Source organism: Charadrius vociferus, unplaced genomic scaffold, assembly GCF_000708025.1.
Source record: "Charadrius vociferus isolate BGI_N301 unplaced genomic scaffold, ASM70802v2 scaffold323, whole genome shotgun sequence".
Taxonomy (NCBI): Eukaryota; Metazoa; Chordata; class Aves; order Charadriiformes; family Charadriidae; genus Charadrius; species Charadrius vociferus.
Genome location: NW_009647692.1, coordinates 1,108,578 through 1,136,399, shown reverse-complemented (window position 1 = coordinate 1,136,399; position 27,822 = coordinate 1,108,578). Strand labels below are relative to the sequence as shown.

The following is a 27,822-nucleotide window of genomic DNA, read 5'->3' as shown; positions in this document are numbered from 1 at the left end:
CCACGTTATCAGCTCTTTCTGAATAGCTGCTGATGTTCCCTTCTCTCTTGAAAGTGTGCATAGGGGTTTTAATTTCAGATAATGCATTTTAATATTTTATTTCATACAAATCCTTGTAACTCTTGAAGAATAGTTGTCTATCAATAGCAAAACTTATTCCATAAAGGTCGTAGCAATTTTCAGAAATGAGCAATCTTCTTCCTGGGAGGTAATTGCTGAGATCTGCGCTGGCACTTGTTGAGCTCTGCAAATGAGACATGAAAGCCAACCTGGTTGTAGGTTAGGAAGGAGAGAGTCTGGTTTGTGGTCTGGGTCAGTGGACTTTGTTTCAGTGAAAACCATTTTATTTTTCTTTTAACTGTTTTGCTTCCTAGTTAATAGGTTAAGGTTAGTTACAGGAAATATGGGGAAAGTTAGATCACAGTCTATTTTGAACCCTTTTCATTTATGTATGGCACTTCTGTCTGGAGCTCACAGTGCACTGACTTCTGAATAGAAGTGGATGTCTTTCTGTCTTTTAGCAGAGTACCTTTTTGGCTTCCTCCTGCCTTTGTTTTTAAAGGCTCTTGACAACTGATATGAAACTATTTGAAAGCCCTAAATAAGAGCTTTTTTCCCCCCAGAGATTACGTAGTAATCAGAACAAAAGCATTGTTAAAAAGGCTCTTCTCATGTAGCAATATAACTTTTCTTTGGATGTTTCTGTTAATTCTTGTTGGCTCATTTTCTTCAGATCTCTTATTTGGAGGGAGAATATTTTGCAGGTAAGCTTTCCAGAAGAAGGAAGAGAATGTATCAGTTATTCCCAGACTGCTTGCAGTCAATCTTTCTTAATTTTACCAATTCCTAGGCTAGCATTTTTAGGTAAAATGGAGAAGAGAATTTTCTGAATCTCTTAATGCTTTCTGACTCTCCCGTGTTCTCCCCGAGGGCTTTTGAAATCCTGTAGACCAGACCTCCTTGATGTTGATTTGTAGCTTGTGGGTGTGTTGATGAAACGAAATTATTCTTTTCGTTATTGTTCTGACGGACTGAAGGGACATGGATCAAATAGGTCATGGAAAGACATGATACTCATAGAATTAATATGCATAGCGTAAGACTGCACAAGGCTACAAATGTAGACTGTATAGAGCACTTAGCGTCCAAGCGTGCCTCAACTTAAGAGTTTCTGCCTCTGGCCTGGCTGTTGAGAGAGCGTGCCTGCGAGCTGCTCTTAACTCCTCCTGTGGGTTAAAACAAAAATAAAGACAGTCAAAACAATACAAGAAAAATTGCGATGCTGGTTTTTGTTTTGTTTTGTTTTTTTTAATGAAAGCGGGGAGTCTTCCACTCAATTAGCATTTTTTGAGTCGTGATTCCTCTGTCGATCCCAAGGACGCATCCAGAACAAACAAGAATAGACACAGGCTGAAAGTGAGGGCTGGGAAAATGACCATCCGCCAATGTGCAGTTAAAGGACAATGGCGTTTAATGGTTTATGTTTTCTTGTAGTTCAGCATATGTAAATAAATAAAAAAACCCAAACCAAAACCAACTGAGAGTTGCATTAAGAAAAATACGCAGCTCTCAAAGTGAAATAAACAAAATGAGTAATACCTAGCATCTACCTTATTTTTGTCTAAATTCAAATTGTTGGGGAGAGAAGCTCCCACGTACTAATTGCTGTTAATTTAAATAAGGAAAATTCTGCTTTTCCTCATCCCTTGTTTCTTTCCCTGTTTTGAATTGACCAAATGAATTCACTGTTACTGTCCATGACATTTTCATATTTTTTTATATGCCTCATCCTCGCTGACAAGCATATCTGATTTGAAAGACTCAGCTTTAATTTAGGAGCTGCGTTTGGCTCAGGGTGCGCTTCCACAGCCGCCTTGGTGGCAGCCCATCCGCCGTGCCTGAGTTCATGTGACAGTGTCCCGAATTGTTAGTCGGTTGTTGAGTGCTGCTTCACAAGTGAATATTCAGCTCGTGAGCTGGAACAAAAGAATATGAAATGAAGACCTGCTGGAATTCTTTCCAGGTTTAAATCTTAAAGCCATTAAAAGTCGCCATTTATGATCTGGCAGAGCAAGAAGATGTTTATCTTATCCGTTTAAATCCAGAAACCTTCTTGAGAAGGACAGTCTCAGTGCCTGTTCTGGGGAACGCTTCTGTGTCGATGGCTAAAGAACAACCAGCACAGACCCTGCATGCCCTCAGCCTTTGTGCATAAGTATTCTAACAGAGAGTATCATAAAGCAATACTGATAGGCAAAAATATTTTTAAAAAATAAATCTGTTTTACCATAGGTCACCTGATTTAATTCAAGCAAATAAGAGTTCTGCCTAACAGCTTAACTAAAAGCAGTTTTTAATTATGAAGTGGAAAGTAACTTTTATGTCTTTTTGAAGTTATTATAGATAGCTCAAGGTATCAAAGTGCTTTTCTGCGCATATTTGCTCATTGATTGTATTTGAAAAGTCAGGATTAAGGGTTTCCACTGTGCTTTCGACGGCAAGGCATTGACACACTTCCCCAAGCCTGTAATCTGAATTGCAGCTTTCCCTTTGCCCCTGCAGACGGAAAAAAAGCATTTGTGTGCTTTAGGTTTGGATTATTTATTGTTTTCTGAGGCAGTTGAAGAAAAGTAGGTGAATGTTGATGGAATCGGGACCAGCCTTGACCTACTTGTGGCTTTGTCTCTGATCTCTGTCTGGGGCACGTCACCTTACCATTTTTATGCTTCTGTTTACTCATCTGAAGCCTCATCTAAAACATTAAGAACTGACAGGTGCTTGGTAATTTGAATATTAAATGTATATATCATCACTCCCACAGTCGTTCCCAAGAAGATTTTGTCACCCGTCATATGACCCAGTAAAGGGAATCCTTTTGTAATAATTTTTATTTCTTACTGAACTATTGTTTAAACTTTGGGTTTAGAGTGTTATAGAGCCATTAATTTCATTCCCCTTGGAAATTGTGCATTTTCCAAGAGTCTGTATTTTACTTTAGGATGTCCCAAGACTGGAATTACACCCATGGTAGTGATTTATGTTATCACAAGGTTTTTGGCTGACTCAGAAGAGAGAAACATATGTTAGGATTTTCGCGTCAGTTCATGGAGATCATTTAAAACTAAATATAGCTTTGAAACTAATAAGTTAGACAAGAGCCCTGCAGGTCTGACTTTGGCGTTTCTTTGGATAAGGTTGTGAAACCAAAACAGCTGCTGTGTAGGGTGTAAATTAGTTTGGTTTATAACAATTCAGGTTGGTTTTTCGGGGCGGGGGGAGGAGCACACACGCTTTCCTTGAAGATACTTTAATATTTTAAACAGTTATCTAAGATTACATATTGTGGATAAGTTTTAAACGGGGGAAAAATGGCCAAGCATCACCGAAGTGTGCAGTCCCCTCCAGCGCCTGCTTCTTGTCCCTGTTTACTTGGGCGCTGGCACTGTGAGATTACCAGGGTTGGTTGGGTTTTTTGTTCTGCTGACAAGTCATGTAGACATTTACTGATATAAAAAAAAAAAAAAAACAAAACCACTTTTCAGCAGTGTGTAGGGGTACCGTCCTGCCGGCATCAGCGCTTGGAGAGGAACAGGGAACAAGGCCTTTCAATAAACCTTTGAACTTTGCGGCTCCGTCTTATGGCGCTTTTTGTAACTTAAGCCAGTGACTTTAATTGCTGGCTGGTCAGCATGTCACACCTTCAGGCCCTGATCAAATGTATTCAGTGAAGACATAAAGCTAATGCAGTAGATATTATGGCAGGATGAGGTTAAAGGAACAAGACTGTTCGGAGTGCTCTCTCCTTTATTTGTGAATGCCAGTAAAAGAAGTGTGTGACGTGTTCTGTTTAGCAATAGAAGATACTCTGCCCGTCAGCCAGCAGAGCTGCAGTAGCGTTTCTTTCGTTTTATACCTGAAGTACAGTTGTATTTCAATCTCTGAGGGTTTGGTGTGGTTGATGATATCACCGATTAATGTTTCAGTCATTGATCATTATAATGAATTTATTACTCAATTCTACTTCAATCTGAAAATATTATCCTGGAAAAGGAAGCAAAAATAAAGTCAGCAATAGAGACCAGCAAAAATCAGTCATCAGTATTTTTACGTTGATCATTTATTTTCTTCTTGTATTATTATGCAGTTATTAAACGTTCAGATAGACTTGCAGTGGAAACAGTTCTCAGTTCTGAAGCTAGAGTTCATTTTACTGGCTGTAACAAATCGTCTGAAAAGGTATGCTTTGCTGCAGGTGAGCATTACATACAATACTGGCATAGCGATGCTGTCCTGTCTTGCGAAAAAAACCTAATTATTTGTTTGAGTGATGGTCATACACTTTATCACAGTTCCAAAGGGGGTCCCGTTAAGTCTTGGGAAGTGTTACAGAGGTAGAAGGTTGAGGTTAAAGGACTTGAACTTTGTCAGGAACAATACTGACTGCCAAATGCTCAATACCAAGCAGTTACTTAAAAAAAAAAGTATAGACAAGGACTTGCTTTTACCTGAAAAGTTAGATTTTTACAAATTTTACAGTATTTCAGTCATTGAGTAGTAAGCCAAATGATCTCTCGTGGAATTATCAACAAGCTGAGAAATTGCACTGGTTACACATTCTGCCTGTTGCAGACATGAAAGAATTTTAAAACGTCTTGTATCGCTCTCAGCAGGCTGTTAATTCAAAGGTACTATTTACCTGTCTATTTTAGTCTGTCATTCTAATATCTTAATATTTCTGAAATTGCCTTTTGAATCTAATGAAAACGAGTCGTTATTGCTCCAGTGTAATTGAGACTGTCAAGGAAATAGGTGGAATTTTTACAGCACTATGAGACTTGATGGTATGTGACAGAGGATCATTCACTTCACTGGTCCATGGTAATGGGAGACTGATGTCTCTCTAAACTCCCGCTTAATAAATACAAGCTGGTGAGGCTTTTTTTCCTTATTCTTCTTTGCAAGGTTGTGGGTCTTCCTTAAATCTTCATTAACATATCCTAAAATAAAAAGCACTTCTTCCGTGTTCCAAAAATATCCCATAACCCTAAAGCATCTCCTAGACTTCTGGGTTGTACAGGTTATGACTTTATTTCAGACTTGTGCTTTGGCATGTTCCTTCTGTTCCTACAGTAATTCAAAGAAGGAATGACTGTACAGTGTTGATCACATAGAAATCTTTACACAGGAAAAAAATAGTAGTAGTTTACAATAATTTACGTGAGTAAAATGTACAGAGGAAGGATCAGAAAAACTGATGTCCGGTTGCCTTATACACGACAAGGAAGGTGCCATTAACGTAGTTGGGCTCTTTACTGTTGTCAAAATATATAATGGACTATGTTCGGTCTGAGTTGCCATTATGAGAAAAAGCAGTATTGTCTCTGACAGAGGTAGCACTAGAAGAACTTTTGTCAGATGTGCTGTTTATTTTGTTTCTCAGCTCTTAGTTCTGTTTATTCAGTAGAGGGGGAATTGAGACGTCTCTGGTTAGTGTTTACTTTGGCCATTGTTAAATGTTGGTGTTGGGAATTGCAGTACCTTATAAGCTTAATGTATATTTTAAGTAATATTTTAAAGTTCTGTGATTCTAATATCCATTCCCATGCAAGACAGATAAATAAAAATACTGTTGTTTAAAATGATTTCTGGTAAAAAGGGAATGGAAGAGAGAGTGGCAACTAAGAAGTATTCTGAATTGCAATACTGTATTCTATATTATTGTAGTCAATATTTGTATTATAATAAGGAATGGGCAGGATACAAGTTGAGACTTGACAGGTCAGTAAAAAAGATTTGCCTCTTCCAGGTAAAAACCTGGATGAATGTTCGTAGATTTGTCATTACTACAGAATTTGGGGAGATGAATATAAATAGCAGTATTTCAAAAAATTAAAAGGTACTGTGCGCCTCATACAACAAACGTATCAAAGTCCTGAGGCGTAGTACTTAACCAACACATACAACTATTTTTCTTGGTGGTAGCAGAGAACGCTGGAGTGTAATTACTTCGGAGTGAAGTACTGTGTTTCAAATATTTGTTGCAGACTTTGGTTTGAATACTGTTCTGATGTTTCTCATATGCTGGCAAACAGCCAGACATGATAGGGTGGAAAGAAAGGAATGGCTGAAATACGATGGGTTGAACCGGGAAGATGAAGTATTGAGATTGATTCTATGATATTGAGATGAGGTGCGGTGCTGGGTCGCAGTGATTGTTGTGTAGCTTCATTGGAGTAATGAGGCAAAAAGGAGTTTAGTCACTGTTTGTTGTGTTGTTTTGTTTTGTTTTGTGGCTGTCCCCCACCCCGGGAGAGGTGGGAGGGAGGACGAGGGGTGCAAGGCAAAGCCAAGAGTGCAACTGAAGGTGTTGGGGCCGATTGTTGTGGGAAGCTGGGTGTCTGTCTAGAGGATATGACCAGAGACTTTATTAACCTACTTTGCTATGGAGGTGCAAAAATATTCTAGGAACTGTGCCAGAGCCTGGAGGCTTGTTGGACACGGAGAAGAAGGTTTCTCATTTGGGTTTTCCTTGGTTGGCTAGTGGGAATGGGAATACGGGTCAGTGAATTGGGCCAGGAATGTAGTAGTTCATGTAGCTCTGGCACACGCTTTAAAAATGAGGAAGAAAGAAGTACAAAAATATATGGAGATTTATATGTTTGTTGGACATGTTATTTATTTGTGAACATCACAGACGTCACAGAGCCATGCCATTGACAGAAAAAAAAAGAAAAAAGAATTGCTGTTATGGAATTAAAAAATATATCTGAATATATGTCCTATATAGTGTAATAACTTATTCTAGCTGTGGTTTGTATAGGCAGTTGAAAAGTAAATAAAAAGGTCTCAAGCATAGCCAGAAAATTTTGTGTAAATGGGGAAATAAATTTGATTTGGAAAGCAGTTTCAATTTTAAGCTTCCATGAAGGAAGATAAATTAAACATTTTTAAAGATATTAACCATAACAGTATCCCTTTAATTTTCTATCCTTTCTTTTAAGTAAGATACTCTGAATCAATTTTTGTTCAAGGAGACAGATTTCTTGCAGTAATCAGTTTTGCTTTTAGCTCTGATTTTTAAAGAATAAGTGATAATGGCGCACATGCTTGAGGGTGTGATTAGAACGCAACATTAAAAGGCTTTTTAGGACATCTACGGTTGAAAAAGGAGCTCTGGAGAGGTCTGCATTTGGCAGCTGAGCAAGACGTGAATAAAGTATACCTTTGAAGTGTGGTATGAAGAAAAAGTCGCTTAACCCTTTCACATAAAATGCCTTTTAGTGAAAGTTAAATCTAGGTGTTTTCTTCAGGCTCATCTGAAAGTTATGCATTAAATCTGTTAGCTTGTATTCAGTCTTTTCTTTCCCCGAATGAATCCTGTACCTCTCAAAAGCCCACCTGTCACAAATATTTATTAGAAAGACTTGGCTATTTGCAGTAGCTCGCAGTGCAGGGTTTGGGAGGGCCTTTGACTGTTTTTTGATTACCTTACAGTATTCTGTTGAGTATGTTGAGAAAACTTAATGAAATGCTGAGAGTGCACACTGGTAGTAAGTTAATTCAATTGTCTTTTTTGATAATCTTCTTAAGGAACTCACTTTCCCTTCGGTGTCTTAACACACACAAACTGTTGTTCAAACGCAAATTACTGGATGTAAAACCTACTTTATTTGCCTAAATTTTAGGAAATTATTTAGCTGGTAGAATACATTTTTGTAGGTTCCAGATGTCTAAAAGTGTAAGACGTTTTTACTTTTGTCTATGAACACCTTCACCCAACTTTTACCAATCCGTATCAGTCTGCAAATGACTTCTCGGCTGTTTAATATCGAGTGATCTGTTGTGCGAACGAGCGCTGAAACTGATGCAGAGCTCCTGCAGCTGACCTGCGTGGCAGTGAGCTCTCGCCTCGGGGTGCAGTACTGCTCTTCAGTCTTAGTGCAAGCTGATGGGACACTTTGCACTTCAGATGGGTGACAAAACTTGAAACAAAGTGGTTATCTGGATGAAAAAAATTGAGTACCTCCCGCTCTGCCCCCAGCGGTGCCGACAGAGTTACCGGAGTTCCCAACCAGCCCTACCGATTTAGCGTGCAGACCTGTAATACCATGTAACGTGGCCAAAAGTACCCCCAAAACAGATAAACGACCTCTTCTGTCCCTCTACCATTTATATAAAACTCAGCAAATGCTAATTATTAGTGAAGACTTCTTAACGAAACCTAGTTGAATTGCAGACGTTGAGCGGCCGGCGTAGTACTGCGTCCTCCTGGAGCCTGGTCTGCCACTGAACTGTAGCGTCTCACCTTTCGTTGCCAGATGCAATGGTTTCAGGAGGGAAACCAGTTCCACAGTATACAGACCCTACTAGATGATGCCCACAGCGAGATGCTTTAGCTCAGGTGGTGTTCTCAGGGTGATTTTAATTTTTCTGGAGCTCTGGGTAGCTTTTGTTTTACTTGATCCGTACTGAGACACAGGTCATTCTTCCTATGTTAGTTAGAATGTGTCACTTCAGTTTTAAATGAGGTATTTTTCCCAAGCACGGGCCAGGCTTAACTGTAGGTAAGGAGTGGTGAAAAGGTGAGCTGAGGAAGAGGAGGAATACAGCAATCAGGACTCTCTGATTTACTTGAAAAGGGAATTGGAAATAGATTTTTGAAAAGTGTTTGCTATCACCATTCGTAAATCAATCACACCAGGTTTTCTTTTGCTTGAGTAGCTTGAGTAAATAGCAGCTTCCAAAATAGTTTTACTTTCCTATACTTTTTTTTTTAGGCTTACCTGTGAAGACTGCTGCACATCTTGCCCTTTGCTTCTTTAAACTTCTATTATCTTCATTTCGTTATCTGAAAGTTAACTCTGAGACAGTATCAACACCTCCAATAACATATCGTGCTACTTAAAAATGGTATAACTAGCCAGACTAGCTCTCAAATTTTAATTAATACAGTGAACGTTGACCTGTAAATGAATAACTAATAGTAAATACCTCTCTATAGAGTAAACATATCCTTTTGCTCCTTCCTCTGCTTTTTACCCTCATTTTACCCTCGTTTTAAATTAGACCAGTCCCTTCAAGATATATACTGTTACTTATTTTATTTGTAACTGTGTAGCACAGTCTGGGCTCAATTTTGAGTGGGTCTTTACAGTACCACTTAAGATGAGCCGAGAAAAAACAAAACAAAACAAAAAAGCAAGAAAACAAACAAAACAAAACACACACACACACACACACCCCCCAAGAGGTGGGTGTTGGGTATACCGCTCCCCTACATCCATGGTCTTGAGAAAAAAAGTTTTTGTATCACACAGTTAACTGCTTAAATTCCTTCTAATTCATTGTAGGGGCAGAGTATGCCATTGCCAAAAGGCAGTAAAGCAAGCTGCTTCCTCATGTTGCAGAGGCTATTTTGTAAGAGTGAAATGTACATCGGAGAGAGCGCAGTGGTGTTGTGTCTTCCAGTGGCAGCGATGCTGTCCCGTCTTCCCGTCGGTCTGTTGAGCTCTTACCTCTGGCTGTTGTCGCGCTGACTGTGTGGTTCCTTTTTGCTTTTACACTGACTGGTTTTGGATGTCTGGGTCTCAAAGTTCAATCTAAGTGAAATCAAAGTTTTGCTCAGTAGTATCTCCTCAGCTATCTTTTTCAGTTTGCTTTCATATCATATCTCTCAAAGAAATTTTTTTTACCCACTGTTAATATTTCATTTTAGCATCTTTGAAGTATTGCCAGCTGGAGACTGCTGCAGAGCAATAGTGACCTGAAAATCATTAACAGCACACCCATTTCTTAAATATCTCAAAAAACTAACAGCTGTTCTTTTTGATGATATCTTTCAGTGATGAAACCTTTTTCTTATTTTTCTGTGCTTGTGTGCTAAAAATTCTGCTATCGATACCAACTTTTACTCAGTGTATTCTTTCAAACTCCGTTAGAGACGGGTTAATCTTCTGTGCAGCAGCTGCTGGGGCTCTTTGTAGCCAATGATTTGCAGCAGGATCGTAACCAGATTTTGTGGAAACTTTTTGAGTCCATGGACGGCTGGTGAAAATACGTGGTTGCCCTTTGTAACTGTCAGCGTTTGTATTGCGTGTATCTGTCTTGTGGGCCCTAATTAGCTGCTTAGGGTAAGCAGATAGTTAATATAGCTCGCGGGTAGGATAATGAGAAATGATGTAATTTCTCCCTAGACGGGTGTTTCCGGCCCCTGCATGAGTCCAGGACCCACCGTCTGTCAGCGCCTCTCCTCACTCCAGCGGGTAGTCATCCTCAGCTTTGGTGTACTTCTCTGACTTTGGGTTCTTCTTCAGCGCTGATCTGTTGATTCCCATTTGTTTATTCTTCCGTAGTGGTGCCGGGCCTCGTGCTGTGGGTTTAAACCAACCCCCCCGAGAGTTCTGGGCATTGCAGTGAAGTGAAGAAGACTGGACGCTGCACTGCTGTAATATTTTCCTCCTTCTTGTAACTTATCTCTGTGTGGCTTTTCCTTTAAAAATTATAGCTAAAATGATTATATCTCCTTTAAATGAGATTGTATCAGCTTTTGCATCTCTTCAACAATGCGTGTACAGCCAGAGGGTAAAACACAGCATAATACCCCACTAACTGTGTGAGTGTGTATGCTAAAATTCTCTTGTTGTGAAAAATCCAACAAAACCAAAACGTAGCTCCCTTCTAATGATACCGTTCAATTAGCCGCCTCTCCTCTTTCTTGCTGCAAGGGAAGCCGAGGTCACGCCACTAACAGGGCAGGATTTAGTGTGGTTTGTAACGTACAGCACTGACTCTCAGTTCGGACTTGGCAGACGGGGGAGAAAAGGCTCATGTAAACTTAGAAAATTAGGGCCCTCAAATCAGCAAGCTTTGGTGATCCACAAGTGAGGCTTTGTTTTAAGCTGGTTCTCTGCAGTTAACTGGTAGGGTGAGGTATTTCTAGAGAGACAGTTCATGTGTTATCTAAGACCCCAATAAAAGAGATTAATCCCACCTATCCCTCTCCTTATTGACTAGGCAGAGCCAGTGTGACTGACTTAGATCATATTTGACGTATGCTTAAGCTGTCATTGTTACTGAAAAAGCAGTCTGTCTGTCTTCCCCTTTGTCTCAGCTACTTATTTTCCTGCTTTCTGCTTCACTGTGCCAGCACAGCTGTTTGTGGGGCCGCACGGTGCGCCAGCCCGGGGAGCCCAGCAACAGCCATCAGCCAGGGTAAGCGTGCCACACTGAGAGCCTCCGGCTGGAAATTGACTTGCGGGCTACTAAAGTTAGGCACTTGAATAATTTAACTTCCATTGAGAGTTGTCACAAAGCTTTAAAATGTGTTTTATGTGCGTTGGTGGACACCACCACTGGTGGTCAGGAACCGTTTTGGAAGGCGAGCTCTTCAGTCTGTGATGGAGAAAACACTTCTGTTTATTAGGTGAGGTCACTGGCGAAGCTGGAACATCACCTTTGTCTCACTTGTATTTGAGTTTTATAATAGTAGAATTGTTAAAGCAGCTACTTTGCTTAAAAGCTTAGTATATGTGCATAAATTTCCTTTCTATGCTTCAATACGAAATCTGTTGCTAAACGTGCGTACATATATTGCTTTATTTTCTTAATGATTTCACACGTTATGTGTGTGCTTTCCTCACCTCTCCCCTCTGCTACCTAATAGTCCATTAAGTGTTGATCAGTTTTGTTTTGTTTTGCCTGTCAATGATTCCACAGAGAACAGATGTACTGGATCTGGCGGCCAGTTCCTGTGTGTAAACTTTATGTACCCCGTCAAACATTTCCCAGATAAATGATTTGATAACTCCACAACCTCTCCCTGCCCTTTCTAAAGGATTTTTTATTTCATCCCATGCTCAAATATATTTTGAGGTATGCCAAAGGGTGATTGATTGCAATACCGTGTACTGCAAAAGTGGTGTATTGGGCACCACATGCCCTTGAGTATGAGCTGCATTATTTGTTTAACAGTGGTATATCAAATGCGCTTGGGTGAGCAGCTGCAATGCTTGGGGGACCACGTTTGTTATATACCTTCAAGTAAGGCTTTCTGGGAAAAGCCTGCATGAGTAAGAGGCAAGCAACAGAGGAAAAAAGTTCACTGACTACTAAGAAAAACTTGGAAAGCAATCCTATTAAGTTCCCCCTCTCTGATAAGTCTGGGTGCAAATTTGTAGGTATTCTCTGTAAGCATACGGGAAGGGGCACTTCCGTCGTAGAACAAACTCCATCAGCAGCTTCCCACACCGCCCCTGAGAACATTCTTTCGTTATCTCGTTTCTGTGTAATAATTGCCACGGAGTAATCACAAACTCGTTTTTCTACCAGTTGAAACTATAGAACAATGTGTATGCGTCGACCTGGATTCAGAGAGAGAAAAGTTACTGTTGGCATAGTCTCCACCTTGAAAATTTGCCATCAACATGGTAGAGAGTTGCTAAAGACCTATAATGCGTAACTGAAAAGGCTAAATGCCTGCCAGGATTCTCGGAGATAAGAATTGTCTTTGAAAACATTTTCACTACAGGTCTGGATTGTATCATTAATCCTTTCTGTCGTTCTGTTACTCTTTAAAATTTTATTATTTCTGGAGTGATTAGCCTGCAATGTACATAGAAGTTATGGGTTTTGTAAAGTATTTTTTCTTTATGTGTTTTGTGTCAGACTCTTTTTTTAATATTTGAATGTATAATTTTCAATATAATAAGACATACATATTTATATTATGTATAATCAGGGGGAAAAAAAAGTTTTCTGATGGATAGAGGAGTGGCCCTCGGCGGCAGGGATGCAATCCCCATTTCTGGCTCTGTCCCCAAGCTCCCAGTGTGACCGAGGGCCTGGTTTCCCGCGGTGCTTCATCTGGTGTAATTGCGAACTCCTACTCCTTTTCTTTTTCTTTACTTTCTTGCATTCCTCTTAAGTACTAAACCCCTGGTAAGGTAACAGGGGGAGCATCTTCCACTAAACTTTTTTTAATTTTACAAATGCATTGTTTGATAAGTTTTCCCAGTTAGTATTCTGCCGTCACTGCGTAGGCAGCGCGAGTCGGGGGGGCCGGCGGGACGTGGGCGCAGCGGGAGCGGGCGCAGGAGGCTGTTCCCCGCGTGTTGACGGACGCGCAGGCGGGCAGCCCGCTCCCCCCGCGGTACCCAAACGGCCGCTCTGGGCGCTGGTTAATTGCACTGGAAGACTTGTAATTGCTGTGAAAGCAAAACGCGTGACTTCTTTAAGGGTATTAAAAGTAGCTTTTTGCAGTGGTTTGTGCAGTATAATAAAGAAACCTGAATGATTGGGTGTTCTCTCAGAAACATCTGGAATCATGTAATTCTTAGAGGCGTGATTAAAGCCAAACTGGGTATTCCTTGATATTTTTCCCCCCTCCAAATTGTATTTATTAACTTTTTTTTGCCCCATACCTACATATAATTTTTGCTAGGTTATTTTTGGTTTCTGTCTTGGTCTCTTCTCTTTACCCCCGGCTACAGTTGATGCTCAGTAAGTGCAGCCTTTGCAGAGGTCAGCGGTAGCTTGAGAGCGCCCATGGGCTGTGCTGAGCGATGGGCAGAGTCCCGCCGTCCGCTTGCTCCGCTGCTCGAGCCACCGGGGCGAGAGCCGGATGGAGCAGAGGAGGGAGCTGAAAGGGGTTCTTCTCACAGCGGCAGTAAGTAAAGCTGCTTCCTAGCTGTGCTCTCAATTAGCTCCTAGGAGATTTTCATGCTTTTCTCGTTTCTCTTGGGGATATGTGACCTGATAGAATATTGCTATAAATAATTATTTTACTGGTACAAAATTAGGTACTGTACACAAACACAAAGCAACATTTTTAGCATCTTTATTAGATGCTGTAAATACCAGTTTCTCAGGCAGGCTTTCTTCTTTCTTTCCTTCTTTCATTTTTCTGTTCTTTGGAATGCAGTCGTGACATTTCTGATCTTCATAACTTTGATTGTTAGTTTTGTGCTGCCCCTTGAAGTGAAGTTGCTGGTGAGTGGTGTTAAGCTCCCAAGCTAAGGCAAGGGGGTGAGGAGCAGAAGGAAGTTGTTGCAGCTACAGCGATAGAGGAGAGGTGGATCATTACTTGTTTGTAGAAGTCGGGTATTTAAAAGAAAAAAGGAACTGACCTTAAGTGCCTATGCCAAGGGAACCCCATGTAACCCATTCCTTTATGAGAGCCAACGACAGGAGCACCAGGAAAAGACTCTTCACTAAAACCACGTTCTGCTGTGTGGAAGCACTGGAGAAGTAGAGGAGAGCAGACACAACAGACTTGCTTACACTGCGATGAACTTTAACAGGTCTGCAGTACGTTTAACTTTTTTTGTTTTTTTTTTTTAAAATGGGTCCTGCAACTAGTAAAAATGAGCATCAGTAAGCCTGTGGTAGCTATCAATATAAACCAGAATTTTGTATTACTTGATTGAAGACCAACCATTTTATCAACCCTCTCACTCTCCCTAGCGAGGCTGCGTGACAGCTACAGCCACGGGAGGAGTAGAAGAATTAACAGGACACTGATGTTCACTGCTATCAGTTGCCTGATTATCTTCTGACTTCACAGCGTTCAGTAATCCTAGATGAGCGTCATTGTGGATGCTGAACTAAAGAGCTGTGGTACTGCGAAGTACAAAGTGCCATCGGTTTTCTCAAGCGAGGCTCCGCAGCAGCAGAGGCTTGGGAATCCGCGCGCGGAAGTTTGAAGTGTACACCTTCAGTCAGAGAGGAGAAGATGGATATCCATTTCGTATTTTTGGGGGTAGTGGTTGGAAGGATTTTTAGGCTTTTAGCAATTACTTTTATATCTATATAATCTTTCTAAGATAATTTTTATTTTATTTTTTTATAAAGGTTTTTTTTTTTTTAATAAAGGGATTAGGAATGAGGCTAGACAAAGCACAGGCTTAACACAGATAAAAAAACGTTTTGCAGTTTGTATTACTGTTCACGTGTAATTAATGTTGATTTATGAGAACTTTAACTTAGGCAACTCTAAACTGCCTCATGACATTCTGCAGAGCAGATATAAATTTGCTCAACTGTAGATGGTGAACATTCAAGTCCTAATTCCTTTTCCATCTGAACTAGTTTTTGCAAAAGCTGACTGTTGGATTCTTGTGTTTGTATGCAACTAGTGTAATTTTGTAGCAGTACAGCTGATGAAAACGAGTGTTTCAAATCCATCAAAAATGCTATTTTAGATATCTTCTCACAATGACGTCCACATCAGACTTAGGTTTTCATTTGCCTAGTGGGACCCCAGAGATACTTTCTCTGAATTTGTGTCTTGGATTGAGATTTTTATCTTCGAATGTATTCCTTTCCCAGGCTTGGCCGGTATCGCCACCATGGCTGCTGCCGGCGCAGCTCATGGGCAACTGGAGGAAGTAGGTGGTGTGCGCTCGGCCGCGGCTGCGGCGGGGAGATGCCATGAGGTTTAGGCGAGGAGGTCAGGCTGCTCACTTCAGACGGCTGTTATGGCTTACTTGGAAAATCATCACAGGCACTACAGCAGAGGCAGTGTCATTGAAAATCAGTGAATGCAAGTAACTGTATTTCACACACTCTGTATTTTAACATTTCTATAATTTTGGATGGTGTGAGAGGAGTACTTCTGTTCTTTTAAAATAGTCTATTGAATTTCAGACTTTGCCTGAAAATGTTTCGGGTTACTATTCTAAATCTGAATTCTGCTATTCTATTTTAATATTGTATTAGAATCGGGGGTGATTACTGTAATCTATAATTCAATTAAAAGGACACCTTTTGAGGCCTTCTGATAATTTTGTGTGGAGGTATGACACTATCTGAAGAGTGTACATGGGTGTAGGTTCTAGTTTTTAAGTTTGATTTTTAGACTAATGAAAATGTTAGCAGTTTTTACTTGGGGTTTCATTTTATTAGATAGGACTATGTAAATAGATATGTTACTGTAACAAACAGTTGTTGGTTTAGTACATGCATTAAAGCACACTGTACATAATATTTAAATAATTTATGTGAAGTTTAGTTTGACAACTAGCTGGTCATTAGGACAAGGAGAGGTTTTGGATGGGGTCATTTTCACTGGAGATGGCGGAAGCCACCTTCAGAGTGGTTCGTTATCTTTGTTCATTCGCCTCGTTAGGGCTATAGCTTGTTTCCAGCCACAGGCCTGGCTGGACTTTGCGTGATTACTAACAAGAAATGCTACTTTGGAAGTTTTTTGGGTGAAATGTTAATAAAACACAATGTAAACTTTGAAACCATGTGTATTATGGTCCATCTAATAATATATTACTGCATTTTTCTTGTCAATTGCTGGAATAATATTTATACTTTCAAGATCTGGGAAAAGGCAGTTAGGAAGTTTCTAAACAGAAATATGGTTAAAAGGCAGCTATTAACAATAACTCCAAAAGGTCCTGAGTGTAGGGTCCCGAAGCTGTGTTGCTGCTGCTGAAACATGCATCCTCCGAGACGTTTGTCAGAGGGGAGGAGAACCGGGATCCAGATCCTCAAGTACCACACGGATGATTCCCCCTTGCTCAATTAGAGATGAACCAGCCGCGAGTGGAAACTTGTTTTGGTATTTATTCCTTTCCCAGCAGATCGGTTTCATCCCATCTGCTGTAGGTTGAATTTCAGGAACAACTCTGTCTCCCCGTTGGTGCTGCTGCCGCGGTGAGGGCTGAAGGTGACGAAAAACCCGCAGTGTGCGGCGGCGCGTGGGCCCCCTTTTTATCTGGGGCTCCCAAATCCCTGGGGCGGTTTGTCTAAAAAGCCTTCGGGAGCATTAACAATAATAAGGAAACACCTGAAGAGCAGAGAGGACTCTCATACATGCTTCGTCTGTCCAGCAGTGTAGCATTTTCCTCAACAGGTTTTGTTACAGTCTTTTGGTTCTTATTAGTCTTTAAGCCCAAAACCAAAGCAGGACTATTCTTGCTCTTTTTTTTTTTATAAATGCTGTTTTTATTGATTGATCAATTACTTGCTGTTCCAGCACTTTTTCCATTTCTTGTATCTGTTTTGTGTAGATATGTGACTTGTATTGCACGTCTGACCTGTTTATGAAATTTTAATATGTCAAAAATACCTAAAATTTCAAAGCTGATTCTGATAAGTTATTTGCTTGTCAATATTTACAAAATGGATTATTCTTCTGTGACTAGTCGGAATGGTGTCTTTCTGTTGCGATAGTGCTCAAATTCAGAAGCCGATTGCTATAGATACAGCCTAAATATACAGCCAGGCGTTTAAAAGGCTTGCGAAGCTCGCAGCTATCTGCGCCGCGTTTTATGGACATCGACTTGCGCGTGCTGTGAACAGTCAAGGTGATGCCCCAGTTTCAGCTGACAGATTTTTATCAATCCTGGAAGGCAGCATTGCTTGTTTACGTGTCGGTCTGCAAAAACGTTGGTTGTGACTTCTGATTGTTTTCGGTCTGCCCGTTACAGGCTCTGTGAAGGTTAGGTAAAAAGCAACCAGAAAACCTATTAAATCTGTGAAGCTCCAGCTAATTTCTTCAGCCAAGTAAAGCTACAGACAAATTGCCATTGTTTTTTACTTTACGCTTTCTGTGTTGTACAGCCCCTGGACATGATCAATGAATACTTTTTAGTCTTTCTTTAGAGCAAGTTATATGTGTTTACTGCACTAATTTATTACAGACAGTAGGAATGGTAGAAGTAGATGTGAACTCTCTGAAATACGCTGTCTGGATCTTAAGCATTGTTTTATTCTCTCTTCAAACAAAGTGAAAGAATTTTAGAGGGTTAATTTGTTTACAATGTAAAATAGCAATTATTTCTGTTTAAAGAAAATTCTTTTGTTGTAGTTACGTTTTTTAGATACGTTTCTAAGGAAAAATAATTAAACAAACCCACATACTCAATTTTCTTCACCTTATTCAAAAAGAATTGTAGAGTGTGCTCTAAATATGCTATAATATAGCATAAAATAAATTTTGGAGGTTTAAAATCAAGTATCTTTCGTAGCCAAGAAAGCCAGTTAACTCTTGTTTTAGCTGTGCTGTTGAGTATAAAATAGCTGAGGAAGGTGCTTGTGGTCTGTGTCGGCGTTAACAGTCGTTCGTGAGGAAATTTCGTGTTGGCAAAGGTCTCTCAGGTCTGGCGTCTGTACGATACTTTCTCGTACCATCATTGTGACCCATTAGTGGAATTTCTTCCATAGCCGTGAATAACCTCTCGATAGCAGTTGTGTGTGTGCAGTGGTCAGCAATAGTGTCAAAACCCCAAAGGGAAAAATTAGTATTTCGGTAGCATCTGCAGTGTGATCAGGGTGGATTTTTATGAATAAAATTTTACAACTTTGGTTTTGTAGCAAGAATATATATATTTAATTCCCAGGAATCAGCAGCTTGCTTTTACAGGTTAGAGGTTTGGTTGGTGGCGCAAGGGCCAGAAATGCTGTCTCGTAAAGAGAGAAGAATACCACTAATTAGCTGATTGGTGGTGCTTGACCTTGTGAGCAGTGGGAGCTCTCGGCTCATGCTGGGATCAAATTCGTATGATTTGCAAACCACTGCCTGGTGCTGGCCCTGGTGTGTGTCACTCAGAATCCGCTTCTGCTGTAGTCCTAAAGCTATGAGATGTGGCCTACTCGTGATGAACAGTACCGTGTTTTGCCAATAGACTCACCTGTGAATGAAGTGACTCTCCAGGGTGAGGGCGGATATATCAGTCTGGCCAATGGTGAGTGCTGAGTTGCATTAACAGTAGATGTTCTGTAACTCTTCCAGTTTTCATTCCCTTTCTTTCCAATCTAGGCTAGAGGCAAGAGGCAAAGGTCCTGGAGAAAACAGGAAACATATTGTGAGTTGGAAGACCTTTTCAGCTCTATGTTTCCCACCATAGAAATAGCCTGGTATCAACTTTCCCAAGACCCCCTCTGCCCCCTGTTTAAAATATAAATACGCAGTGGCAATTAACAAGTGTTCTAGCGAGTGTATTGGGATAGTTCTCCTTTGACTCCCAACCACCAGTATCAGTGGCCACTTCTGACTTTTTGGATGCATTGAATTGTTTTGTATTTTGAAGTCAGGTGTGGTACTTGGAGATAAGGCAGATATTTGATTACGCCATTCTAATTTTTTATCTAGATACTTAAACCAACATGGACCTGAGACAAAAGAAGCATCCTTCTACGTCATCTGTAGGAGAGTGAAATGGTAGAAAAGCCAGCAACTTTTTAAGGCCAAATGTAGTCGTCAGGGTACATAGCTGGATGTAGATTATTGTGTGGTTATGGCATTCCACTGAGAAGAAAATTATTTTGGTCATCCCAATAAGAACATGCAGAAAAAAATGAAGGTTTCCTAACAGCTGAAGATCTAGAAACCCTGTTTTGTAGTGAGGTTTGAGAAGCCTCACCTTAAAAACCGTGATTGGGAATTGAGGCACCATAATCTCCTTGCTCTAGTTTTATGGTTCTCATTATCAAATTCTATTTTCAGAATCTAATTACTTTAAACTAAAATACTTGCCAAGTGCAAAGCACCTAATGATTTCTGAACTACTATACCTGCCTCCCGTAAGCTCTATGGGAGAGAGACAGATATCATGCCTGTCTTGCATGTGTGGAAACATAGATACCATGTACTGTTGCTTCTCCAGATGTGAAGTGATGCAGTGATAGATCAAGTAATAGTCTTACACTTGCCAGTGTTCTGTCATAATGGGATTGTCAAATTTTTGCCCTCTTAGGAGAGGAAGAAGAAAGCAGTAGATGCGACAAAATCAAATCTCTGTAACTGAGAAAATGTTTTACTCTTAATAAGGTCTTTTTTGAGAGGTGAAGGGGATGTTTATCGTCACGTCTGCTCCTGAGCTCAAGGTGTTGGTCTAACTTTGAGCTACAGCGTATGCCAGTGGCAGGCGGCGCGTGCACTGCTGTACGTGTGTCCAGCCGCTTAGCAGCCACCAAGCCTGACTGGGTATGTGCGTATGTACTCTAATCAAAGAATGATCACGCTACGTTTGATACAGCCTCTGTAGCACAGTGCATAACGCCCTTCGCTTAATACTTTTTTTCCCTAGAAGTGTCTTCACATTGTTTTGACTCACCGTCTAAGTTGAGAATGATAAGAACTCTAAAATTTTCTTTTCTGATTTAGAAAAATTGTCTAACAGTAGTATGTGATGTTCTAAATCTTTTATTCTGTAGGTCAGTAACAGATCCACGAGATGGAAAGAGAGTTGCACTCAAAAAGATGCCCAACGTCTTCCAAAATTTGGTCTCTTGTAAAAGGGTCTTCCGGGAGTTGAAGATGTTGTGTTTTTTTAAGCATGACAATGTAAGTAAATTCAAAGTAATTTTGAAGTCTTTGATAAAGCCTGATTGTAAAATGGAGCTATCTGTAACAGAAGTATTTCTTTCTTTTAAGCTATGGAATATCTAAAATGCTTTAAAAGCTCTATAATTTTATGGTTATCAGATTTCCTGGAAACTCAGATATTACTGTTGCAAACACTATAAAAAATGAAATTATCAAGTATGTAAGGAGATTGATAATTTCCCTTCCAAAATGTTTGCAAATAGACAGGTAATATACTTCCACCTAATCTTACTTTAGGCTTCAGATAAATGTCAATCTGCACAAAGCTATGCCAGCTAGAGATGCTTTCGCTTCCAAGCTATTTCTTGTTCTCTCTTCCTCTTCCCTTTGTTGGAGTTTATCGCTCTCTTCTGCCAGGGTGGTTGTACAAGCACTCCCAAATCTGCTCTAGGCAAAATCAGCTAGGATAAGTTAAAACATTTAAGAAATTATTTGAATCGACCCATATGGTTGTGTCTGAAGTGAATCAAAAAGTACTTGGAGAAGCTGTTCCCCGAGTGCAGCTGTGGATGTGGCAGCCTCTCCCATTGATGAGCAGTGAGCAGCATGTTGGGAGGACTATCTTCTCCTAGTGGAATGGGATCAGGAAGTGGGTATCTCTTTCAGATCCATTTTTCGTTGTTTTTCCTCCTGTTTTAAAGTTTACCTTTTTTTATCTGAGGGTACCGTATCCAAGATTTTATTTGTGGTTAAGCCCTGGATTCAGATGAGCGTTGTTGTTAGGGGAGCGCAGAAGAGGTGGACTGCCTTGCAAGCTTGTACCGGGTTGCAGAGTCGCACCACCACCACTATCACCAGTCCTTGGGAGATGGATTCCAGGACAAGATTTCTTTAGAACTGCAACCTTAAACTGCTCCTCACCTGGGTCTCATTATGGAGAAGATTTTACTGAGGACTATAAAATTAAATAAAAGCATCTCTGTAAGCGGTCAGAAGTTGAGCCTGATAACCGCTGAAGTTTGTGTACTTCACCTAAATGTCATAGATACTCCTAGAACAGGCTCTAAAAGATTACACCAAGGTTGTATTTTTTCCTGTGGGAGGATGTAAATTCTGCGCTGCTGCTTTTCTACCTTTTTGCTTTGCACAGAGAGCTGAGATTCTGATTCAGAATGGGAACAACTTTGGGTTTTGTAATTCCATGTGGAAGCAGTGTATCACAAAACTCGTAAAGATGAAAGGCACAACAAAGTGTAATACCTTTTGCTTTTGCATTCTTTTTTAGAATTACTTCTTTCAAATATTTTATGGTTATATATGTTTTTGAAATAAACCAATTTCTATTAGGTAGATAAATTTATGCTTTTAAGCTAGTGCTTGAACAGCTGAAAAAAGTTTCTTGAATTGAGAGAAAGAGAGAGAGACCCTGAATGTACAGAATATCTGTCTTGGTGGGCTATTAAACTCTCATCTAGTGAGACAGACTACTGGTCTGTGTGGGGTAGAATAAAGGTAATCTCCATGAGAAAGGTGCAGTCTGACTGTCTTTTGAAAGGGATTTGGGTTTGTTTGACTGGGATAGGTCTTGATCTTGTGTGGTGTTTCCTAGGTACTCTCTGCCCTCGACATACTCCAGCCTCCACACATTGACTATTTTGAAGAAATGTATCCTAAATATAAAATAGCGCATCTTAACTGAGGTAGGTGTAACTTTCATTAGCTTAGCAACTGCAAGTAGTTGGTGGAGCCTATGAAACAGGACTGCAAAAACCTCGAGGCTGTATCCAAACAGTTTTATTTAAAGAAGTGAATCTCTACTATCAAGATCCCTTAATTAATGTTAAAATTGGAGGTGAAATGTTGCAGGATTGAAGATGAAGCTTTAAATATGTAAGAGCCTGTAAATGCAGGGCATTGTGGTATTTACCAACAGGTACTGCTGTACGAATGGTGATTCCCCCAAAATATTTTTTTGAAAACTGTATCCAGTAATTAACTTCTCACTTACTAGTTCCTTAAAATACTTTCTCGTGTTTTCAGAGAGTGCTACTGTCACATCCTTTGAAACCATGGCTTTTCAGAGATGTTTCAGCAGCCTAGTTGGGTTGTGGCTTTCCTTGTTCAGCCTCTATGTTGATCAAGAAAACCGATCTCTCACAGATGTATGTGCTGTTTCACGTGTCACTGATGCAAAGGTACATGCTGTCTATGGGTAACTGGGTTATAACATTGAATTTTAGTGCATCTCTTTACATGAGAATGTCATGTTTGGGGTTTTTTTTCCTTTTTCAAACTTTGTTTGAGTTATCTTCTATTTTGGGGGTTGGGAATTTCTGCATTCTTAAATACTGAGAAGCAAGTCATTGAGCTGGGTAGGCTCTTACTGACTCTAGTTGGAAGAGAAGTTCTTTGGCTCAAAGCTGATTGGTTTAGTACTTACTCATGATTTTTTGCTAGAAAAATTACTGCAATGAGTTAAGTGCAGGTTGTCATGGTACAAAAAGTAGCTAGAAATGCTGTGAGATTTAGAACAAAATAATATTTTAAATAGGGGTAATTTGTTACTCTGCAGAGCCTTTACTAGTGAAAGACCAGGAATCATAATAAAGATTGTCTGCCTCAGTAAATCCCACTGTCTTTTCTCTTCTTTATGCTATTTTAAAAATTTAACATGCTCAGATCCAATTTTTGAGAATTTTTTAGCTAATAAAAAATGAACCTGATAATCGGCACTGAATGACATTATTTGTTTATGTTGTATTTTTTAATGTGTGGGGGAAAAAAGCTCTTCACCAGACTCCTGCCCATAACAGTTTTAAGATTATTTGCTGAGTTTTATGAACTGTTCAGATATTTTTACAACATGCTGTTAGTAACAAAATATCCTTTTAGACTTCAGTAGAAGTGATATTTTAGAGAGCAGATGATCAAATATCCTAACACATTGACATTTCCATGATCAGATTGGCATTTCAGTACAGGGATCTGCCACACAGCTGAGGTCAGCTAATAGACTTCTGTGTTTTCCATGGAAAACCCCAAAAGCAAACACTGGAAGTTAAACTCAGTGCTGAATTGTTGAAAGCGAACACTTGAATCATAGTATATTCAATTATGTGTCATCTCATTAAACTGCTGCTCCTTTTACAGCTTTGGTTGCAGTCTTTCAAGTTTATAATTCACAGCCAAGTTGTGCAAATAAAAACTTCCTCCCCAAACCAAAATTGCTACCAAAATCTGCTTGTAAATCAGGCAGGGTATAATGAAATGTCTGTTAAAAGCGTAAGTAAGCTGCCAATCAATTTTAATCTAAAAATGTATGCATATACATTCAGGAACATAAACAAAGTGTTCTGATTGAGGATTTGGGTTTATTTTCTGAAATCACATAGTTTTCATACAATCGTAATTGGGACCTGAGAGCTTTTTCTGTTACCTGGATGCGTGCTAATAGTTAGGTTTAAAAAAACCCCACAAAACCCCTGTCCTGCGAATGTCCACATCACGTGTTCTGCTTATCCTACAAGTAGCTTTATTATGTTGGTGTCAGTCTTCAGTGGCGCTGCTTGAGGTCTGAGTGCACCACCTTACTCTTATGGTTAGACTTTGGAAGGTTATTTTTTAATTACTGATGGGTTTTAGCTGCTCTAGTATGACCCAGTTTACAAGACAATTAGTGGGTACAAAATTGTCATTCTTTATTTTTAGATAAACTGAACTTTGTGGAAAATGGTTTGATCTATTTATAATACCTTGAAATGATCGGTGAAGAAAGTAGGTGTATTTTAAACTCAGTGATTTTAAGCAAAGTACTGATTGATTGAAAATATCGCTACACCATACTAGCGCTTTTTCATGTGAACGTTAGATAAAGCTCTTACATTTTGCTTTGATATTTCTTTCATGTGAGCGGCATATGAGTAGTCTTCAAAACCTGGAGTTTGGTTATTTGCACTAGTTCAGTGCCCTCATTTTATAACAAGTCATATGAGTTATAAATCAGATCTAGGTTAAGGATTACTCCTCCCATGTAATTGTACAATCAAGAATATTTAAATGGGATAAGCTTATTTTTATGAGCTTAGCTACTGCCAAGTTTTGTATATAAAACCAGAAATGTTAGTTTCCTTCACGGTTAACTCATTTTAAGTCATTCTGACTAGTATTTTATAGGGCTGTCTTTTTTTTTTTTAAATGTGTTTGCATTTCTTGACTCTAATATTGGTAATAGAAGACTATTTGCTGTGTAGTCCTCTTTCTCCTTTCTGTTGAAATAATTGCAGTAAGTGCACTTATGACCCTTAAATTCATTAGAAGAATGAATGAATAGGTGTTTTAATTTATATGCACATTTTTAATTGCATGTCCTTCTGCTTACTGTAGTATACGAAGAACTTATTTCAGATTGATTTTAAGAAGATCGGGTAACTATATTTCATCTTTGGGGAACATAGTTGTAAAAACTTCTGTTGCTCCACTAATATAGTTCCTAAAGATATCATAGTGACATTCCATTTTTACAATAAGGTATACTGATTAGTGGTAAAAGTGTGAAGGGATTGAGTGTCGGTACTGCTTGATTTCCTTTATTCTTTCTAAGGAGTTGTAGGGCCATTTTGGGGGAAAGAGAAAAGAAATAGTAAAAGAATGACTAAAATGATATGAAAGATGTCTTGCAAATGAACTGGTAGAGTTAGATTCGATTATTCAATGTCTCATAGGTGCTAGCAAGAAATGCAAAGTGTGTTTTGTAAAGAAAACTCATTGTGACACTGACTTAAAATTTTGATGATAAATTAAAAGATTTCCTAGGAAACTGGTGATGAAGAAAAGAATTTTAGACTAGTGAAATTTTTGTTTTAGAATGCAAATTCTTTGCAAACTCTTAGATTGAAATATATTTGGAATGTATAATGAGGTTTTAGATTGAAAAATCTTTGTGAGCATTTAACATCTTATACGGGTATTGATATTTTTGCCAATATCACCTACTGCAAAAATGAATAGATAGTGGAGCATGTTTATTCTGTGTGTCTGTCTTGAGAAAATAAGTGAAAAAGAGGTTGTTAGTGAATTTTAGGTTTTATATGTTCACCCTTAAGTTGATCATTAAGCTGAAGTTCAAGGCTTATCCCTGCAATCATCAACTTACCTTGGTGGAACAGAACTATAATCCCAGATACACGAGCTTGAGTGATGTTTTGGTTCTGTTGTACATCTGTGTGCCCGGGTGGGCTGACCGAGCTTTAAAGCACATCGGTTATAAAGGTAAATAGTCACTCAGACTTTGCTAGAGCGTCTAAAAAGCATTTCATTGTAGTTAACATATCTGTTAATTCTTGATTGAACTGATTTGGCAGTGTTAGGTTTACGGTTGGACTTGGTGATCTTAAAGGTCTTTTCCAACCTAAATGATTCTATAATTCTATGTTCTCTTTTTTTCCAATTACAAAATCTTCTGCAATTGATTGTAATGCTGAATTCTGCAACCGGAGGTAGACAGGCGTTCTCTTTTAAGAACTAGCCTAAGTTTTTGTAGTCACTTTTTGAAAACTTTCCCCATTAAAGTGAATATTAGAAGCAGCTGAAAAGACATAACAGCATCCCAGACTGGTGAGGGCTGGAAGGGCCCTCTGGAGCTCCCCCATCCCACCCCCCGCCAGAGCAGGGGCACCTCCAGCAGTGGCACAGGACGGCGTCCAGGCGGGTTTGGGATGGCTCCAGAGGGGGAGACTCCCCCACCTCTCTGGGCAGCCTGTGCCACTGCTCTGCCGCCCTCACAGCAGAGAAGGCCCTCCTCAGGTGGAGATGGAACTGCCTACGGTCACGCTTGTGCCTGTTCCCTCTTGTCCTGTCACTGGGCACCACTGAAGAGAGTCTGGGCCCATCCTCTTGCCACCCGCCGTGTAGGTATTGATCAGCATTGATGAGACCCCCTCTCAGCCTTCTCCTCTCCGGGCTGAACAGCCCCGGGGCTCTCAGCCTGTCCTCAGCAGAGAGGTGCTCCAGTCCCTGAGCATCTTCATAGCCTCCGCTGGACCCTCTCCAGCAGTTCCCTGTCCTTCTTGAACTGGGGAGCCCCGAACTGGACCCAGTGCTCCAGATGTGGCCTCCCCAGGGCAGAGCAGAGGGGGAGGATGAAATATACAAGAAAGAGTTTTGGTTTGTTTTAAAAAAAGCATGTTTCTTACAGTATCATGCAGACAGACACCTCCACTCCACTGTTTGCATCCAGCTCATCTGCCTGCCCCAGAACTTGTTCACAGGATGCTGGCCTCTTCCCAGAAAAACGGTTTATAGAACTGAGTTTTGAGGTATGCAGAGACCTACTGAAGAAAGATCCAAGTCATTTTGGAATACCACATCACAGAGTGTACTTCATTCCTTTTTAAAATTTGCCTGTCACCTTGTAAAATGTACCAGCTCAGCAGGTCTCCCCGTCAGCAGAGTAAGTGAGGTTCTTTTGTGCCATGCATTTGCCTTGATAATTATTCTGAAGCAAATTGGTACATTTGTAGTTCTAATTTTATACAGCTACTTAACTAATTACTGCTGTCAGTAGCAATTTTTATCTCGTAGTGATGTTCAGTTTAGCTGCATATTACAGCTCCAGTGACCACCTCGTAGCCAACATATTTTATGGTTCGACTTGAAAAAGAAAACGCAGGTACCTGTTTGAATAGTTGACTGAAATCCGGAGGAGTTTTGCGGTTTGTTTTTGCTAAACATTGGTAGTCCTGCCCGGAGTGAAGTCGTTGACCCACTCGGTACCAGCTGTTTAAGACGCTGCCATGTTTGCAAAGGGCAGGAACATCAAGCAAGTGCTGCTTTCGCTGTTGTTTGGAGACCCTCATTAAATTATCTAGAGACAATAATCAGATAGCTGCTGTTCAAGTTAATGGCACCTTTGAGCTCCTGTCAAGAGAGCTTTATTTAATGCGCAACAGACCTGGAGTGGTGCAGGTGCCATTTCAGGCCCTCATTTAATTTAAGCTGCTTTAGTTGGCATGGCAACTAGTTGAGACATCTGGGAGACATTATGCTTGGGATTGAGATTTAGGAGGATTTGTGGCGTAGCAAAACAGAAATCTTAGCATAACGAAGTGCAGAGTAATGCTTTTGGATTTTTTTAATATTTTACATTAAAAATGAAATGTAAAGATTCATTGCAGCCATAAGGTAAATCCCAAATTTTAAAAGGCCGGTATAAATATTTAAGAGGCTCTTTGCAAAAGGAACAGAAAAATTAGAGGACTAGAATTTATGGTGCTGGATGGGTGAGTTTTTTTTTCTTTATTAATTCTTTATGAATGCAATTCTAATTTGGGGTTTTTTTGGTCAAAAAGTTGGCAATATTTAATTTATAAAATTCATTTTTGTGTGGTGTGCTGATGGCAGATGAACAGTTTGGCTGATAGGGGTTTGGCCAGGTAGGGTTTGCAGGCCAACAGATGGAAGGAGGTTATCGATTAGGTAGAGATGAAAGAAAATACAAGTTTTCTCTAGATCGTTGTAAGCGCAGCTTGACCTGTGCCAGTTAGTTGGTG

General features: G+C 39.9%; 1 protein-coding gene across 1 annotated transcript in view; it reads left to right on the top strand.

Moving 5' to 3' along the window:
- The window catches only part of NLK (nemo-like kinase), a 60,090-nt gene that overhangs the window by 11,424 nt on the left and 20,844 nt on the right, over window positions 1–27,822 (top strand). The window contains 2 exon segments of the mRNA XM_009881446.1: window positions 20,164–20,293; window positions 21,885–21,940. Coding sequence (XP_009879748.1) covers window positions 20,164–20,293; window positions 21,885–21,940 — 186 coding nt within the window.